General features: G+C 41.4%; 2 protein-coding genes across 5 annotated transcripts in view; one reads left to right on the forward strand and one right to left on the reverse strand.

The window, feature by feature from the left end:
* Positions 1 to 5,076, reverse strand: part of ino80c (INO80 complex subunit C) — a 35,374-nt gene extending 30,298 nt beyond the window's left edge. The window contains exons 1-2 of the mRNA XM_078538670.1: positions 4,876 to 5,076; positions 2,699 to 2,809 (exon numbers count right to left, since the gene is read on the reverse strand). Coding sequence (XP_078394796.1) covers positions 2,699 to 2,809; positions 4,876 to 5,001 — 237 coding nt within the window. The 5' untranslated portion in view covers positions 5,002 to 5,076. The remainder of the gene's footprint in view (positions 1 to 2,698; positions 2,810 to 4,875) is intronic.
* Positions 5,077 to 9,162: 4,086 nt separating this feature from the next.
* The window catches only part of galnt1 (UDP-N-acetyl-alpha-D-galactosamine:polypeptide N-acetylgalactosaminyltransferase 1), a 209,668-nt gene continuing 201,277 nt past the window's right edge, over positions 9,163 to 17,553 (forward strand). For 2 of the 4 annotated variants that reach the window (XM_078538667.1, XM_078538668.1), the window contains exon 1: positions 9,163 to 9,658. The gene's annotated coding sequence lies outside the window, so the exon portion shown is untranslated. The remainder of the gene's footprint in view (positions 9,659 to 17,553) is intronic. The other 2 variants (XM_078538666.1, XM_078538669.1) reach the window with 1 other exon arrangement.

Genomic DNA, 17,553 nt, shown 5'->3' on the forward strand with positions numbered 1-17,553 from the left:
TGATGGAGCTGTGGGCTGACAAGTTTCCAGGTCCAGATGGAATTCATCCTAGGGTCTTAAAAGAGGTGGCTAATGAGGTAGTAGATGCGTTGGTGTTAATTTTTCAAAACTCCCTACATTCTGGAAAGGTTCCATCAGAGTGGGAAGTAGCAAATATGATCCCTCTATTCCAGAAGGGAGGGAGGCAGAAAATAGGCAACTATAGGCCAGTTAGCTTGATGTCTGTCATGGGGAAGGTATTAGAGTAGATCATTAAAGAGATTATAGCTGGGCACTTGCAAAAACTCCAGTTAATCGAGAACAGTCGACATGGTTTTTTGAAAGAGAAATCACGTTTAACCAATTTATTAGAGTTCTTTGAAGGAGTAACATGTGCGGTGGATAGAGGAGAGCCTGTACGTACTGTACTTGGATTTCCAGAAGGCATTTGATAAGGTGCCACATCAAAGATTACTGTGGAAAATAAAAGCTCATGGTGTAGGGGATAACATATTAGCCCAGATAGAAGATTGGCTGGCTGGCAGAAAACAGAAAGCATGCATAAATGGGTCTTTGTCTGATTGGCAGGATGTGACTAATGGAGTCCTGCAGGGGTCGGTGCTGGGGCCTCAACTTTTTACAATTTATAACAATGACTTAGATGAGGGGAGCGAAGGCATGGTAGCTAAATTTGCAGATGACACCAAGATAGGTAGGGAAGTATGTTGTGAAGAAGACATAAGAAGTTTGCAGATGGAAATAGATAAGTTGAGTGAGTGGGCAAAAAATCTGTCAGATGGAGTATCATGTGGGAAAATGTGAAGCTGTTCTCTTTGGCAGGAAGAATAAAAAAAGCAGAGTTATTATTTAAACTGCAGAACAACTGCAGAATTCCGAGGTGTAGATCTAGGTGTTCTTGTGCAGTTTTGGTCTCCTTATTTAAGGAAGGATGTAAATGCGTTGGAGACAGATCAGTGGAGGTTTACTAGATTGATACCTGGAATGATCGGGTAGTCTTATGAGGATAGGTTAGACAGGCTGGGCTTGCTTTCACTGGAGTTTAGAAGAGTGAGGGGTGACTTGATTAAAGTATGTAAGATCCTGAATAGTCTTGACAAGGTGGACATGGAAAGGATGTTTCCTCTGGTGGGTAAGTCCAGAACTGCGGCGCACTGTTTTAAAATTAGGGGTCGCCCTTATAGGACAGAGATGAGGAGAGTTTTTTTCTCTCATAAGGTTGTGCGACTTTGGAACTCTGCCTCAGAAGGTGGTGGAAGTGAATATTTGGAATATTTTTAAGGCAAAGGTAGATAGATTCTTGTTAAGCAAGGGAATCAAAAGTTATCGGTTATAAAGGTAGATGGGAAAGTGGAACTTGAAACACAAACAGATCAGCCATGCTCTTTTTGAATGGCGGAGCTGGCTCAAGGCAAATGGCCTACTTCTACTCCTATTTTGTATGTTCATATTACCATAATCTGCATTGGTCTAAGTGAAAAAGGCACAGTTTTCAAGTCTTTATTTCTTATTTATCAATTCTGTCTCATTCTACAGGTGATACCCTCTCAATCCTTGGCACCCTCCTATATGGCTACAATGGCATCAACTTCTGACTTTTCCAGAACAGAAAATCAAACTGCCTGATTCTCCTTTGAACATCCCAACCAGCCCATTCTCTCAGAATTAACTTGCTTAATCATTTTACACTACCATCAACCATCTTTTTCAACCCCCTCAGCTAGCCTCCAACTTCCAGTCTTTTCTGCATCACCCTCTAGACTGTCACTTCTTTGAGAACCAGGCTTTCTTCATCCTTGAGCATGTCAATTGGCACCTTAGACTTCAATGGATGTTGGTTCACTGATGTGACCTCTTCCCCTCATCAAAGCCTCCTCCAACTCCCACCTGGCTAAACATTCTACCATATTTCCAACTGGCCACAGCTTAGCCTTCTCTCTCATTTCTCTACCACCTACTCGTTTGAATATCTCATATTCTTTTTATCCTCACATCTTTTACAGCTCTCGTTGTCCATCACCATCTCAAGCCCAAAAACAACTTCACTGCTGAGATCTCCTCCTTATTCTCATTTATCTTTTACCCTGAGTGAAACCTCATCCTTAGTAAAATACTATTCACAAATAACATGCACTTGGGTAAGAAGCCTGAGAAAAACTGGAACTCATTGAACTTTACTCCAGCAAAAAGAAAACACAAACAGACGAGTAAAGTAAAAGGAAACAAATAGAAAAAAATATTTTTAAAATGTTCATTTCTTCTAATGCTGATGATGAGTTCACTCATCTTGAGGCTGTACAGCTTTAGAGCAGCTAAGGATTACTAAAGACATGGCATATGACAGTTATGTTAAAATTATTTATGGATTAGATAGAATTACAGGAATAACTTGTTTCTAAAATGCAAGATAAGATGCTGCAAAATTAACATAGACTTCAGCATTACATTCCTCTACAGGAACTCCTTAATTATCCAATTAATTATTAGAAGCATTTAGGTAATGGGCCAATGTTAGGCTTTACAAACTCAAACAAACTAACATCTCTGCATACTTTTCTAAATTTCAGCATAAGATCCTACTGACAATTATGAAGCTCTTACAGGATTGAAAACATGATTTGAATGATGTAAAGTAGAATCAGCAAAGAGTAAGTGTTCACTATCGAATTTACCACTTCTGGTAAAACATAAATGTACTTACAATAAAATTTGGATCCTTAAATATCAAAGGTTTTACAGCAAGCTCTCCATGTCCTGGACTAGAATCTGTAGCCAGACTTTTATTCTCACCAGTGGTATCCAATACAATATTCTATATAAAAAAGAAATGTCAAAACATTTTACTCTGACCGTTCAGTTCTAAAAAATGAGGAGCACGTCATCGGACTAAGCAGAGGACAACATCCATGCCCGGCCCACACACAGCCAGTCCCATCAACCTCCTCCACAAGAGGGACAAGAAAGGTGCAGATGGAATATCGGCCAGACATGGGGCACCTCTGATACACTCCTCTCCCAAAGCGAACGGGCATCATCAAAAATTTATTCACCTTCATCTGACACCCTTTGGCAGCATACAAAAGTCGGATCCGCGCAACAAAATGACCCGAACCAGAATGTCCTCAAAGACCTAAATAAGCATTCATAATCCAACCTGCCGAACGTCTTGGCATGGTGGATGAAGTCCAGGACCAAATGAATGTTGTAGCGTATTGTCTGACCCAGGGCTAGTTCAGGTGGATCATGTGGGTAGCAGGGTGCCAACGCAAGCAGGCATGGGGAGGCAGCGGTGTAGCGGTAATGTCACTATTGTTCAGAGACCATGGGGACCCAAGTTCAAATCCCATCACGGCAGATGGTTGAATTTGAATTCAATAAAAATCTTGACTTGTCGTAAAAACCCAGGAGAGTCCATAACAAGCCATTGTAGTATAAGGTTACAGGATTTTTCTTAAAATAATCCCTGAGCCTCACAAAGAGCTCATTCTGCAAGAATATGAGAATGCAGGTGGGAGCTCCCATTCGGATTGAAGAAACCAAGCTCATGAGGGTTTAAATGAGGCTGAAAGGTTAGCCTAGCTTTGGATAAAGAGAGGATTCCCCGGGAATAACCATCATTGGGAAAGTCAATTTAGGGATTAGAAGTTATTCAGCTGGAAAAGGAAAAAGGAAGCAAGCCATTGGAATCTGAGAATAGCTTTGGACTGGTTCCAGGAGAATGAAGTGTCCACTTAAGGGACAGAGTAAAGTATAACCATGAAGGGTAATTTTTAGATGTTTTAAAATTTAAATGGGCAATCTTTTCTGTAGCTTAGCGAATAAATTGCCTATGAATAATGTTTAGACAATGTTGCTTCTTGTTTGTTGATTACAGTAAAAGACCTCAAATTTAAAATCTTGATTTAAAATCTTGTACGATCTTTTCAGTCAGTCACTGGAATTCAAATATCTTTTTAAAAGATGTTGTTTTCCATGAGGATTGTAACACCTGTCATGATTCATTTACTCTCAATATTGACAGCTAGAACAGAAATAGGGAAAATATTTGACCTCAATGAAATTCCGCCAGAGATAAGGGGGTGAGAAATAAAGGAAAATATATCACCTCCTGATAGCTGAAAGCACAAGAGGGGTTGTGTGGTGTCGTAGATTAGCATATGGTTCCCTTCCTCTCTGGGATCTGAGTTTGAATCCAGCATAAATCATAGATTCATCAGACCTGTCATAAGGGATAAAACGCCTGTGGGGATTTTCTTCCTAGAACTTTTGAGTAAGTGCCTCAGCCACATCACAACTGTCACAATGTAAAGAATGGGGAGGGGCAAGGCCATGGAGGGTTTTAAAAACTAGGATGAGAATTTTAAAATCAAGACTAGCTTAACCAGGAGCCAATATCTATTAGCAAGCTGAGGGAAATAGGTGCAAGTTAAGATACGGCACAGAGTTTTGGATGATCTCAAGTTTATGAAGGATACGCTGTGGGAGGTTAGCTTCGTTTCTCCCCACAGATGCTGCATGACCTGCTGAGTATTTCCGACTTCTTCAGTTTTTATTCGTGGTCAATCCAAAGACATCTAGCGTGACAACTCCTTGCTCAATATTTATTTCATCTAACGAAACGCTGATAGGAGATCATGCATTTCCAAATGCAAAAAAGAAAGTTAATTGATGAGTGTCTCAACTCCTTTCATGCCAGAATCTTTGATTGACTTATTGAAGCTTACAAACAAACGCACCCTTTTCTGATACGCTGAGGGCGTATCATATTGATACAGCAATGTTGCTGTTTGGTTTAACCTGTTTGCTCACATGCCTGGGCGCTCCCTTTAACATATTCATTTCCACGGTCAATATTAACCACACACTTTTTGTAATTACCTGCCCTATTTTCTTTTTCTTTGCAGCTGCGCCCCCGCTGTTTCCCGGACTTGTCGGTCTTTTCTTATTACGATGTTTCGTGGGAGTCGATGCCACCACTGCCACGGACGAGGCCAAAGCCGCCATTGTTTTCCACGTTTCCAGGAAACCAAGGCGACAGAACCGGTGCGCAATTACGTCACACGTTCCAAGGTGATATAGGCACGCGCACTACGTCATTTCAACTGGCCTGGGTGGAGTTTAGTTTTAAAGGTATAAAGTCGAATTGTGTCACTGAGCAATGGCGTCAGCTACAAATAATGTAGAGCTCAAATGATTTTATATTTATTTGATAATTAAATAACTGAAATTGTACCAGAACTGAGTTGGTAGAAACATAAATGCTGTTGGATTATTTCACAGCATCGTTACGGCGCAGGAGGCCAGTCAATCCATCGTGTGTGCACCGAGTCTCCGAATGAGCAATTCCCTTCGTGCCTTCTCCTGGCTCCCCATGACCCTGAACATTCTTCCTTTTCAACTAACAGCCTAATTAACCTTTTGAATGCCTTGATTGAACCTACAGCCACCACACTCTCAGGCAGTGCATTCCAGACCTTGACCACTGTGTGAAAAAGTTCTTTCTCATGATCACTTTTTCTTTTTTTGCAATTTACTTTTAAGTCTGTGCTCTCTCATTCTTGATTCTTTCATGAGCGGGAATAATTTCTCTCTCTCTACTCTGTCCAGCACGCTCATGATTTTGAATACCTTGATCAAATCTCTTCTCAGCCTTCTCTTCAAGGAAAACAGTCCTAACTTCTCCAGGTCTATCTGAAGTTCCTCATCCTTGGGACCATTTTCATGAATCTTTTCTGCACGCTTTCTGCCTTCACATCCTACCTAAAGTTCAGTGCCCAGAACTGGACGCAATATTATTTTTTCTTTTAAATTTCTATTTCAAGAATTTACAATTGCCTTTTCACCCTTTTTGCTCTTTCTGCATTACTTAGTGCTTCACATGATCATTTATATTATCTAACAGCATTTTAAGCAGATGGAGGCATAAAATTAGAAAGTGTAATAGATTAAATAAATGGGCAAAACTGTGGAAAATGGATTTTAACAAAGGCAAGTGTGGACCTAAAATGCATCAGTTGGAGTATTTCTAAATGGTAAAAAGCTAGAAGCAGTGGATGTCCAAAGAGACTTGGGGTCCATTTGTATAGATCATTAATATGTCATGTACAAATATCAAAAAAAGATAATGAAATATTCATCTCTGTATCTAGAGAACTAGAATACAAGAAGTCAGAAGTCATGCTATATATAGCCCTGATTAGACCACACCTAGTAAAGTATGTTCTGTGCTGGGTAAAACACCTTAGGAAGGATGTATTGGCCTTGGAGGGAGTGTAGTGTAGATTTCTCAGAAAGATACCTGCATGACAAGAGTTAACTTACAAGGTGAGATTACATAAACCAGGATAAAAGTAAGAAATTCTGGAAATACTCAGCAAGTCACGCAGCATCTGTGAAGAGAGATGCAGAATTAATGTTTCAAATTGATGACCTTTCATCAGAACTGGGAAAAGTTAGAGATATAATAGGTTTTAAACAAGTGAATGGGGGAACAGGAGTGGTGGTGTGGTGGGGGAGCAGGGAGGCTGGAAAAAAGGAAAAAGGGAAGGTCAATTAGAGCGTGGAAGACAGGAAAGATTAAATGACAAGCTGGTGGTGCAAGGCCACAGGGAGAATGGAATGAAATGGTTACTAGAAATAGGATGTGAGGAAGTAAGCTGTGGGAGTCACTGATCTATTGGTTGAGAGCCCACCTCCAGAAATGGAGACAGAGAAGTTGAGAAACGTACAGGATTGGAGATGAACTTCTCCAGATACTTCCTTTGTTTCTTTATTTATCCCATTACCAATCCCTTTGGCCTTGTAGCACAAACTCTTTTGTCATTTAATCTCTCCTGTCTTTCACCCTATCAGAGATTTTTTTTTCTTCTTTTTCCAACCTCTCCCCTTTAAAACCTAAGATGTCCCTAACTGTCCCAGTTCCGATGAAAGGTCATCAACCTGAAACATTAACTCTGCTTCTCTCCCCACAGATGCTGCCTGTCATGCTGAGTGTTTCCAGCATTTTCTATTTTTATTTCAGATTCCCAGCATCCACATTATCTTGCTTTTGTTTTTACACAATCTAGGATTGTATTCCCTGGGATTTAGAAGATTAAGAGATGATTTGATCAAAGTTTTCAATATATTGAGGAAATCTGATAGTTTCTCTCTATTTACCCTATTTCCATTGGTTGGGGAATATAAAACGAGGTCTCATAGCCCAAAAATTAGAGCATGACCTTTCAGGAATGAGGTTCGGAAAAACTTCCACATGCAAACGGTGGTAGAAGTTTGGAACTGACTTCCACAAACTACAGTTGAAGCTGTGTCAATTGCTCATTTTAAAGCTGAAATTGATTGATGTCTGCATTTCTGTTAACCAAGGGTATTAATAGTAGAGGTGGATATATTAGGCTTAATTTTCTGAGGAGTGGCAATCACCATCTGATTGCCACTCCCCTCCTTTTTTAACACACCACTAGAGCTCTGCATTTCTGGCCCAGACTTCTGAATTGGGTCTCTTCAGAAATTGGGAGTGTACCTGTTCTAGGAGTCCTTCTTTGTAGGGCAGGATTGTCAGGTGAAGCCAAGCCACCCCATCCCCATTTTTTAGTTGCTGTATTTTGGTAAGTCTTCATTCACTAACACAGTGAAAAGTTTTATCACACTTAAATAGCTTTCCATTGTGTTAGTTAATGAGTGTGAGTAAGGTAAGTGGGTAGGGTGGCAATGTGATAGGTGGAAGGGTAGCAGGGTGGGTTGGATGGTGAAGTCAGGTCGGGGAGAGTCAGAGGGTCAGTGGGGAGTTGGAGGGTCGGGGGGAGTCAGAGAATCGGGGATGAGTCGGAGGTTTGGAGGGAAGTCAGAGGGCAGGGCAGGTGTCAGGGGTCGGTGAGCCAGTGGGAGTTTGGGGGATGGGGGTCAGTTGTATAGTTATCCTGGAGTTAGATATGGTTTTCTCCTGTCTAACACCTCCTAGGCAACTACGAACATATGAGATAGGAGCAGAAGTAGACCATTCAGCCCCTTGAGTCTGCTCCACCATTTAATAGGATTATGGCTGATCTGTCTGTTTTGAATTGCACATTCCTATCTACCCCTGATAACCTTTGATTCCCTTGCCAAACAAGAACCTACCCACATCCATCTTAAAGATATTCAATGACCCCGCCTCCACCGCCTTCTGAGACAGAGAGCTCCAAAGTCACACAATCCTCTGAGAGAAAAAGTTTCTCCTCATCTCAGTCCTAAAAGGGCAACCCCTAACTTTAAAACAGTGCCCCTTTGTTCTGGGCTCACACACAAGAGGAAACATCCTTTCCACGTCCACCTTATCAATACCTTTCAGGATCTTATATATATCTATCCAGATAAATTAGTCGGTACCGTCCAAAGTCTCCAACTCTAACTCAGAGTTCGACACATTTTGGGAGGGTTCCAGATGCAGTGGAGTGGCAATCAGAAGTTGAAACTTCTTGGGCAATTCCAGCAGATTCCTTGGATTGGGACTTCTGAGGTGTCCTCAAGTGCATCTTCCAGGGGACCTCTGAGGTACGACCATCTGGAGACCTGAAGATCTGGGCTGTAGAGTTAGGTCACAGATGAGAAATTATCTCATTACATGCTGGGACAGGCTCTAGGGGCTAAATCTCTGATTCTTGTTCCTAAATTCCTATGTTAACCAGCTTGCAAGTCAGTCAATGCATTAACCCTTATCATCAAAGTGTTGTTCCTTTCCTTGTTTCCCACGCTAACACCTTGCTTATATTCCAGAGTCATACTCACAGACAATCACAGGCCTGATGTTTATTTCCAGCACTTCCTGTATTTATTTTAGATTTCCAGCACTTTTAGGCTTTAAGGGTGCTGTAACTTTTGATTTGAATTGACAGCACTGTGCATGGTGAGCTGTGTGCAGTTTCGCAGATCTATAACGAACGTGTGCAACATCTGGAGAACTGAAGGTTTAATCAGTTGTTACTCGTTCCTTACTGTTGCCAAAGAGACGAAGGCAAAACTGGTCATCTCAATTTTATTTTCAAAAAGTGAGGAAATGTCGCAAATACATAACGAATTCGTAAGGGATCCTGAAAGGAAGTGTTGAGCAATAAAGACATCAGCTTTCTGCAGTGACGTGAATGGTTCCGCCGTGCTTTTCATTTCCGGGTGGCGCTGCTTGTGTTTCCCACTCGGGGCGGGGCGGAGCGGAGCGGAGCGCGAGAGCTAACGGTAAACGGTTCGGCAGCTCAGCCGAGCTCGCGTCACAAAGGGACGCGCGGCGTCATCCCGGCGGCCCGGCTCATGTCACGGCGGTGATCAGGCCGGCGGCGGGATGGTGTGTGCTTGCGCTCCTCGCACCGTTTCTCCGTCGTGTGGAGCTAATTCCCCACCGAGAGTAATCTGTGAGCGGAGTGATCGAGACACATACCTGCCTGCCTCTGACCTGCTGCCTCTCACACGGACATTCCCCACAGTCAGATCCAGCGGCGGCCTCTGAGGAAAGGGAGAAGACAACCCAATTGGCGGCGGCTGGCCGCCTCCAACAAGGGCATTCACTAACTCCTGACCGCTTTCAACTCTTTCTGCGGAGTGAGGTCTCAATGAAGATGTGTCATTAAACAGGAAGGAGAGAGAGAGAGAGAGTCAGCCCATCTACCCACACCCAGCGAAAAAGGTAAGTGTCATACTGAGCCCGGCTAAAGCACTATCATTACCTGAAGCTCAGAGTTGTCGAAAGGAAGTAAGACGGATTTTTAATCCCTCGAAAAATCGGCCAAGCTTGTACTACACTAACCAGCAACTTGTGTTCTAATTTTGCAAGAAATTGTGTATGAAATACGGCAATTTAAAAAAAATCTGCCAAAGGCGAGGTGATTTCAGAACATGGTCTTTAAAGTCAATCAGGTGGTGTGAATGAATTGACTTGCTGTATATTTATCTGTAGTATGTATATATACACTGTACCCTCCCTTTCTCCTGACCTTACTTCATGATTAACGCAAAGATTGCACATTGAGCAATGGGTTTTACTATGAGTTGTACACTCCCAGGACATAGAGATTTTTTTTTGATCAGTGTGTCCCGGGTTTAACATCTTTTTTAGACTTAATTTCAACTGCTAGTTGAAACTTTCACATCCCCCTTTGCTCAAATATAATCCATGAATAAGTGCGAAGCTGCTGTCGTTATCAAGTGTCGCCTCAGCTTGTTGTAGCTTTATTTCTGAAGACCGTGTTTTCGTTGACACTGTTGTGCAATACATTAAAAATAGAAGTTGACAAGATATTAATGGTGGATGCTGCTTACTGTATAACAATTAAAATCCTCCTCGCTCCGGAAAATAATCATGGGGACTTTAACAATTTCTTTTCTCCTAATTTACTTTTGGTTAAAAATAGCTTAAATTAAAATCATAATGTTTGATTTAATTTTAGTATAATTCAATTGCGATGTTTAGAGCGAAGCTTTGTAATGAGGGGAATGTTACCACTGTCTGTGTTTAGCCTGTCCGAAATACTCCAAGACAGCTTACTTTGGAAATGACCACTAGGGATAATTGGGTACAACATTTGCATGGCAGTAGATGCTGTACTTGTGTGAACTTTTGCAGTGTGCCCATTTTAACATTTATTTTGTTATGAAATTGGGCTAGTCATGATATAATTTTGAGGTTGTTGGTTATCAGTTTATTAACAGTAAATGCGTTAGTTGCCCCTTCAACATAATTAAGTGCTTCCAGCTTTGTTTTTTCTTCAAGTTTTAATTTATTTCCATTATTTTCACTTGTTATCATTTTTTCATTTTTATATTAGATTTGACTAAAATTAGATGGGAACCACAATGTATACAGGGTAGGAAGAATTATAATGCGGATCATGGAGTAGAGTCAGTGGCAGCTTGAATCCTGCTTCTACATTGTGTACTCGGTTTGTTTTCCTGAATGCACTTCAATTTTGCTGATCCTTTATAGTAGTATGAATACATCACTACTTGAGTATAACATACAACATTCTAAATTAACACTAAAAAGGGGAGGGGTTCACTGGCTTCACCAGAAAGCTGATATTGTACACAATGCATGAGAATGCATCTTTCAAATGCAACATGTGGACTATGCTAGATGGTCTCTATACTGTACTAGTTACAACATTTATTCAATATCACCTATTTTGATACATTTCCTAGTTGCACTATTTGATCAAGATACAATTGTCAGCACTAAGATTCATCATAACACATGCAACCATTCTAACAAATGTTTCCATTATTTGGAGCTAATCTTGCAGAGAGAATTGCAGCTACCCTTTTCAGACCATAAGACGTTGGAGCAGAATTAGGTCATTCAGCCCATCGAGTCAGCTCCACCATTCAGTGAGATCATGGCTGATCTGATAATCCTCAACTCCACTTTCCTGCCTTTTCCCCATAACCTTAGATTTTTAATCAGTAAGGGAATCAGTCTATCTCAGCCTCGAATATCCTTAACAACCCAGCCTCTACAGCCCTCTGCGGTAAAGAATTCCACAGATTCACAAGCCTCTGAGAGAAGAAATTCCTCCACATCTCTGTTTTAAATGGGCGACCCCTTACTCTGATATTATGCCCTCTGGTCTTAGACTCTCCCGCAAGGGGAAACAACCTCTCAGTGTCTACTCTGTCAAGCCCCCTAAGAATCTTATATGTTTCAATAAGGTTGCCTCTCATTCTTCTAAACTCCAATGAGTACAGGCCCAACCTACTCAACCTCTATTCATAAGAAAAATCCCTCCATCCCAGGGATCAACCTAGTGAACCTTCTCTGGATTGCCTCCAATGCCAGTATATCTTTCTTTAGATAAAGAGACCAGGACTGTTCACAGTATTCTGGGTGTGGTCTAACTAGTGCCTTGTATAATTTTAGCAAGATTTCCTTATTTTTATAGTCCATTCCCTTTGAAATAAAGGCCAGCATTCCATTTGCCTTCCCAATTACCTGCTGAACTTTTATGTTAGCTTTTTGCACTTTACTCATTTTTTTGAATCCCCTCTCCCCTGTTTTTCTGGTGTGCTTAACAGGGATAGAGGCAATAAATTCATTGGTGCATCTGCTGGACTCTGAGTATGGTGGCTGGCATGGTCAGTTATTTGTATGTATGGTATTGGCATATTATAAAACACTGTGTGCAGTTATTTAGATTCAACTTATATTGGGCAGCTTCTTTAAAAGGAAGCGAACTGCAGGTGTAAGTATAATACCACAAATAGTAAATATTTGCACAACGCGTATTTCAGTTTGTTTTTAAAGCTTTCCAGTTCATTTTAATTTGAGCCCTGACTGTCTTTCATTTCAGCCAATGTTGGATGATCAGTTAAAAGGACAATTTTTGATCAGTCTAAGTGGAAATTGTTCATACAGGTACTAATGTTACAAAGCTGATGTTCTAAGGTTTTCCCCTCCCTTAGCTTGTCCTTGTGTTGGCTTCATATTTGACTGCTAAAACTCAGCATGTAAAGAACTGCACAGAGGAGGACTGTGTAAATAGAAATATTTCACACAACAAAATATGTTTTTTTAAAGTCACTTTGCCCTTGAAATATGTTTTGGGTTTTGGGTACTTTATTTTCAATTATTAAGGCATGGAATTTTGAGTATAGAAATATAATTGATATTTGTTTTTTCTTACTCGGTCAGTGTTTTAGTTTATTTTGTAATGGTTTGCCATAATGACTGCAGTTTACAATGGTAATGCTGTCACCTTCATTCATGGGTGTTACAATGAGTGATTATGACCAGACTGCAATGTTTCCATAAGAATGTAGGGCAAGTCTGAGTATGGAAAGTGAGTCATTGTAACTAGTATTTTCTGAAAGTAAATTTTAGCTAAATTGGTGCACTTAAGACAAGTAACTTCGATTATGTTGTATCAAATAAGCTGTACTGACTTTTCAATTAATGTTCCTAATGTGCTATATAAATGGGTAAAAAGGATGCTGCATTCTTAGACTATTACAATTTCACTTCTACAGTAACGGATGGCTTTTTTTTGTCCTGTTATTAGTGGGTGTTCACCATGGTTACAAAGTAGCCAGCACAGTTCTGCAACTTGTATCAAATTTGTAAGATCAATTCTACCTTCAGCAGGCCAGAAACAATGTTAGATTTTGAGAGGCTCTTAGCTCTACATACAATGTCACTTTCAGCAAGTTTTCTGTTTTTAGTCACCTGCCTGCGGGTTTTAATGTGCTAAACTTCTATGATATGTGTATCTCATTTCCCAATGCTTGATGCAATAAACTGTGTAATGGTGTACCGCAACTTCTGAACACCCATTTACACTTGCTTAGGATACTGATGATCTTTCCCAACAGGTTAGGGAGAAAAAATTAGATTAGTTTTGTATGTTTTTGTGGCAGGTCACAGTGGTATTGTAGAAGTTTGGAAATTGATCACATGCTTTCTTGGCCAGCAAGTGGGTACAGAATGGGGGTCTGAAGATAAATGAGAAAATAAATGGTGGGCAAATAAAGTGTGTGTTCTTTGAACTCGAATTACAAGAAATGAAAGATTATTGCTGAAAAAAAGAGACTTTTTGTCACAGCTTTTCGTCTTGCACTCATCGAGACAATTTGCAGAACATGCCAATGTTTGGGGAAACAACATAGTTATACTGTATGTGAGTGGACCCTGGTAGAGACTTTGCCATGGAGTTGCACCAGTTGATGGTGACTGACAGTTAACTGCCCAGCATTGTTTGAAATTTAAACCAGGCAGCTTGACTCAGATTGATCAAGACATTGCCCTGGGGAATGAACCAGTGAATGTCTGTCACTTATTTTGTTTAGCTGAAACAGGTGTTATGTGTACATATTCTTTCTGTCTGCAAAGAACAGGGCCTTGTGTATCAATATATGTAGCTTCCAGTACACGTAAATGTGCCATACTGCAAGCCCGATTGACAATCTTAAATTGTTTGTCAGCGTAATTCTTAGCATACTGAGGATTATTTAGCAAATGTTGTCCAATCGCAGAATCACATCTAATGCTGGGCAGTGTGTTTTGAGCTTTGCAAGCACTGGCTGATTGGGTATGGTCTTTACCTTGCCTGTTGCAAACAGTGGAAGGGATATGCTGTTTGATATGATCTGCCAGTTTTTGGGACGTATGGCCTACATACCTAGCATTTCACTGGCACTGAAATTAATATACCACATTACTCATTTGTGTGATAGGCAGAACGTATTTTTGGCTTGACAGCAGCATCCTGTTAGTGGCAAATACCGCTCCTGTTGCTACTGCCTAATAGTAGCGTGAAACTGGTGCATTCTCCGCGGCAGCACCCCTACCAATCAGAATCAACATGCGAAACAATCAGTAGTCTCTTCTGTTACAGTATAAATGTTGTTTCCCCTGACATTGGTATTTTCTTGCGAATTGTCCTGGTGTGTGCAAGATGAAAATCTTTGACAAAAAATGTCTCTTTTTCAGCAAGACGTACATTCTATACAACCAAATGACTAAATGAAAGGTTGTTACTTTTTTAAAATCTTGATTACTATTCTTTCCCTTTTAAAAAAAGGTAGTGATGTCCTTTTAGACCTGCCTTCACCTTGATCTCAGCAGTTGTGTAAGTGTCACAGAATCACACAGTGCAGAAGAGGCCCTTCGGCCCCTCGAGTCTGCACCGACATGTAAGAAACACCTGATCTACTTACTTTATCCCATTTACCAGCACTTGGCCCATAGCCTTGAATGTTATGACGTGCAAAGTGCTCATCCAGGTACTTTTTAAAGGATGTGAGGCAACCCACCTCAACCACCCTCCCAGGCAGCGCATTCCTGACTGTCATCACCCTCTGGGTAAAGTTTGTCCTCACATCCCCCCCTAAACCTCCTGCCCCTCACCTTGAACTTATGTCCCCTCGTGACTGACCCTTCAGCTAAGGGGAACAGCTGCTCCCTATCCACCCTGTCCATGCCCCTCATAATCTTGTATACCTCGATCAGGTCGCCCCTCAGTCTTCTCTGCTCCAACGAAAACAACCCAAGTCTATCCAACCTCTCTTCATAACTGAAATGTTTCATCCCAGGCAACATCCTGGTGAATCTCCTCTGCAACCTCTCCAGTGCAATCACATCCTTCCTATAATATGGTGACCAGAACTGCACACAGTACTCCTGCTGTGGCCTCACCAAGGTTCTATACAACTCCAACATGACCTCCCTACTTTTGTAATCTATACCTCGATTGATAATGGCAAGTGTCCCATATGCCTTTATCACCACCCCACTATCATGCCCTTCTGCCTTCAGATATCTATGGACACACATGCTAAGGTTTCTTTGTTCCTCAGAACTTCCTAGTGTCATGCCGTTCATTGAATATTTCCTTGTCAAATTACTCCTTCCAAAGTATATCACCTCATACTTTTCAGGGTTAAATTCCATCTGCCACTTATCTGCCCATTTGACCATCCCGTCTATATCTTCCTGTAGCCCAAGACACTCAAGCTCATTGTTAACCACCCGGTCAATCTTTGTTTCATCGCAAACTTACTAATCCTACCCCCTACAAAGTCATCTATGTCGTTTATATAAATGATGAATAATAGGGGACCAAGCACAGATACCTGTTGTACGCCACTGGATACTGGCTTTCAGTCACTAAAGCATCCTTCTGTCATCACCTCTCCTACAACTAAGCCAATTTTGAATCCACCTTATCAAATCACCTTACCTGTATCCCATGTGCATCTGCCTTCTTTATAAGTCTCCCATGTGGGACCTTGTCAAAGGCTTTGCTAAAATCCATATAAACTACATCAACTGCACTACCCTCATCTACACACCTGGTCACCTCCTCAAAACATTCAATCAAATTTGTTAGGTATGACCTCCCTCTGTCAAAGCCATGCTGACTATCCCTGATCAAACCTTGCCTTTACAAGTGGAGATAGATTCTCTCCTTCAGAATTTTCTCCAATAGTTTCCCTACCACTGACCTGAGACTCACTGGCCTGTAGTTCCCTGTCTTCTCTCTACAACCCTTCTTAAATAGCGGAACCACATTAGCTGTTCTCCAGTCCTCTGGCACCTCCCCCGTGGCCAGAGAGGAATTAAAAATTTGGGTCAGAGCCCCTGCGATCTCCTCCCTTACCTTCCTCAGCATTCTGGGACACAAATCATCCAGACCTGGAGATTTGTCCACTTTTAAGCCTGCCAACACCTCCAAAAGCTTGTGACTCCCTATATCAATTGGCTCAAGAACCTCGCAATCTCTGTCCACAAGTTCGATACCTTCATCCTCATTCTCTTGGGTGAAGACGGATGTGAAGTATTCATTCAACACTCTAGCGATGTCCTCTGGCTCCACCCATAGATTGGCCCCTTGGTCCCTTATGGGCCCTACTCTTTCCCGGGTTATCCTCTTCCCATTGATATATTTATAGAATATCTTGGGATTTTCCCTACTTTTACCAGCCAGAGCTTTCTCATATTCCCTCTTTGCTCTCCTAATTGCTTTCTTAATCTCCACCCTGCACTTTCTGTACTTCACTAATGCCTCTGCTGATTTGCTTCCCTTGTACCTGCTAAAAGCCTCTCTTTTCCTTCTCATCGGATCTTGAATATCTCTAGTCATCCATTGTTCTCTGGGCTTGTTACTCCTTCCTATCACCCTAGAGGGAACATGTTGAGCCTATACCGTCCCCATTTCCTTTTTGAATGTCCCCCCACTGCTCCTCTGTAGGTTTCCCCACAAGTAACTGTTCCCAGCCTACCTTGGCCAGATCCTGCCTTATTTTACTAAAATCAGTTCTCCCCCAATCCAAAAGATTTTTTTGCAACTTGTCTATTTCTTTGTCCATAACCAGCTTAAACTGTACCATGTTGTGGTCGCTATCACTAAAATGCTCCCCCACCACCACCTCAGCCACCTGTCTGGCTTCATTCCCCAGAATTAGGTCCAGCAATGTGCCGTCCCTTGTTGGACCTCAACATATTGTCCAAAAAAGTTCTCCTCTACGCATTTCAAGAAATCCACACCATCCAAGCCCTTAACACTATGTCTATCCCAATTAATGTTGGGAAAGTTGAAATCACCTAATATAATTATCCTATTATTGTTTTTACACACCTCCACAAATTGTGCACATATTTGCTCCTCAGTTTCCTGCTGCCTACCTGGGGGTCTGTAATGAACACCTAACAATGTAGCTGCCCCTTTTTTATTCTTGAGCTCTACCCACAAAGCTTCATTTGATGCCCCCTCCAAAGTTCAGTTCATAAAGCAGAAAAAGGGCAAGGAGACTCTAGGGCAAGGAAATCAAAACCAAGCAAAACACCAGATGGTGACAGACATGTCAGCGCTGTGGTGCCAAAAGTCCTCACAGGCGCAAGCAATGTCCAGTAATCACTGTACAGTGCTTTCACTGCAACTGCCTGGGACACTGTGGAAAGACGTGTAAGTCCAAAACCTTGAGACATGTCAAGAATCCCAAACAAATCCATGAGATAGATGAGCACGCCGAGAAGTCCATCAATGCTTCTTGGGAGAAATTAAGGATCCCAGATTTACATTTTGGAATGCTGACATATCT

This window comes from Cetorhinus maximus, chromosome 3 (genome assembly GCF_964194155.1).
Source record: "Cetorhinus maximus chromosome 3, sCetMax3.hap1.1, whole genome shotgun sequence".
Taxonomy (NCBI): Eukaryota; Metazoa; Chordata; class Chondrichthyes; order Lamniformes; family Cetorhinidae; genus Cetorhinus; species Cetorhinus maximus.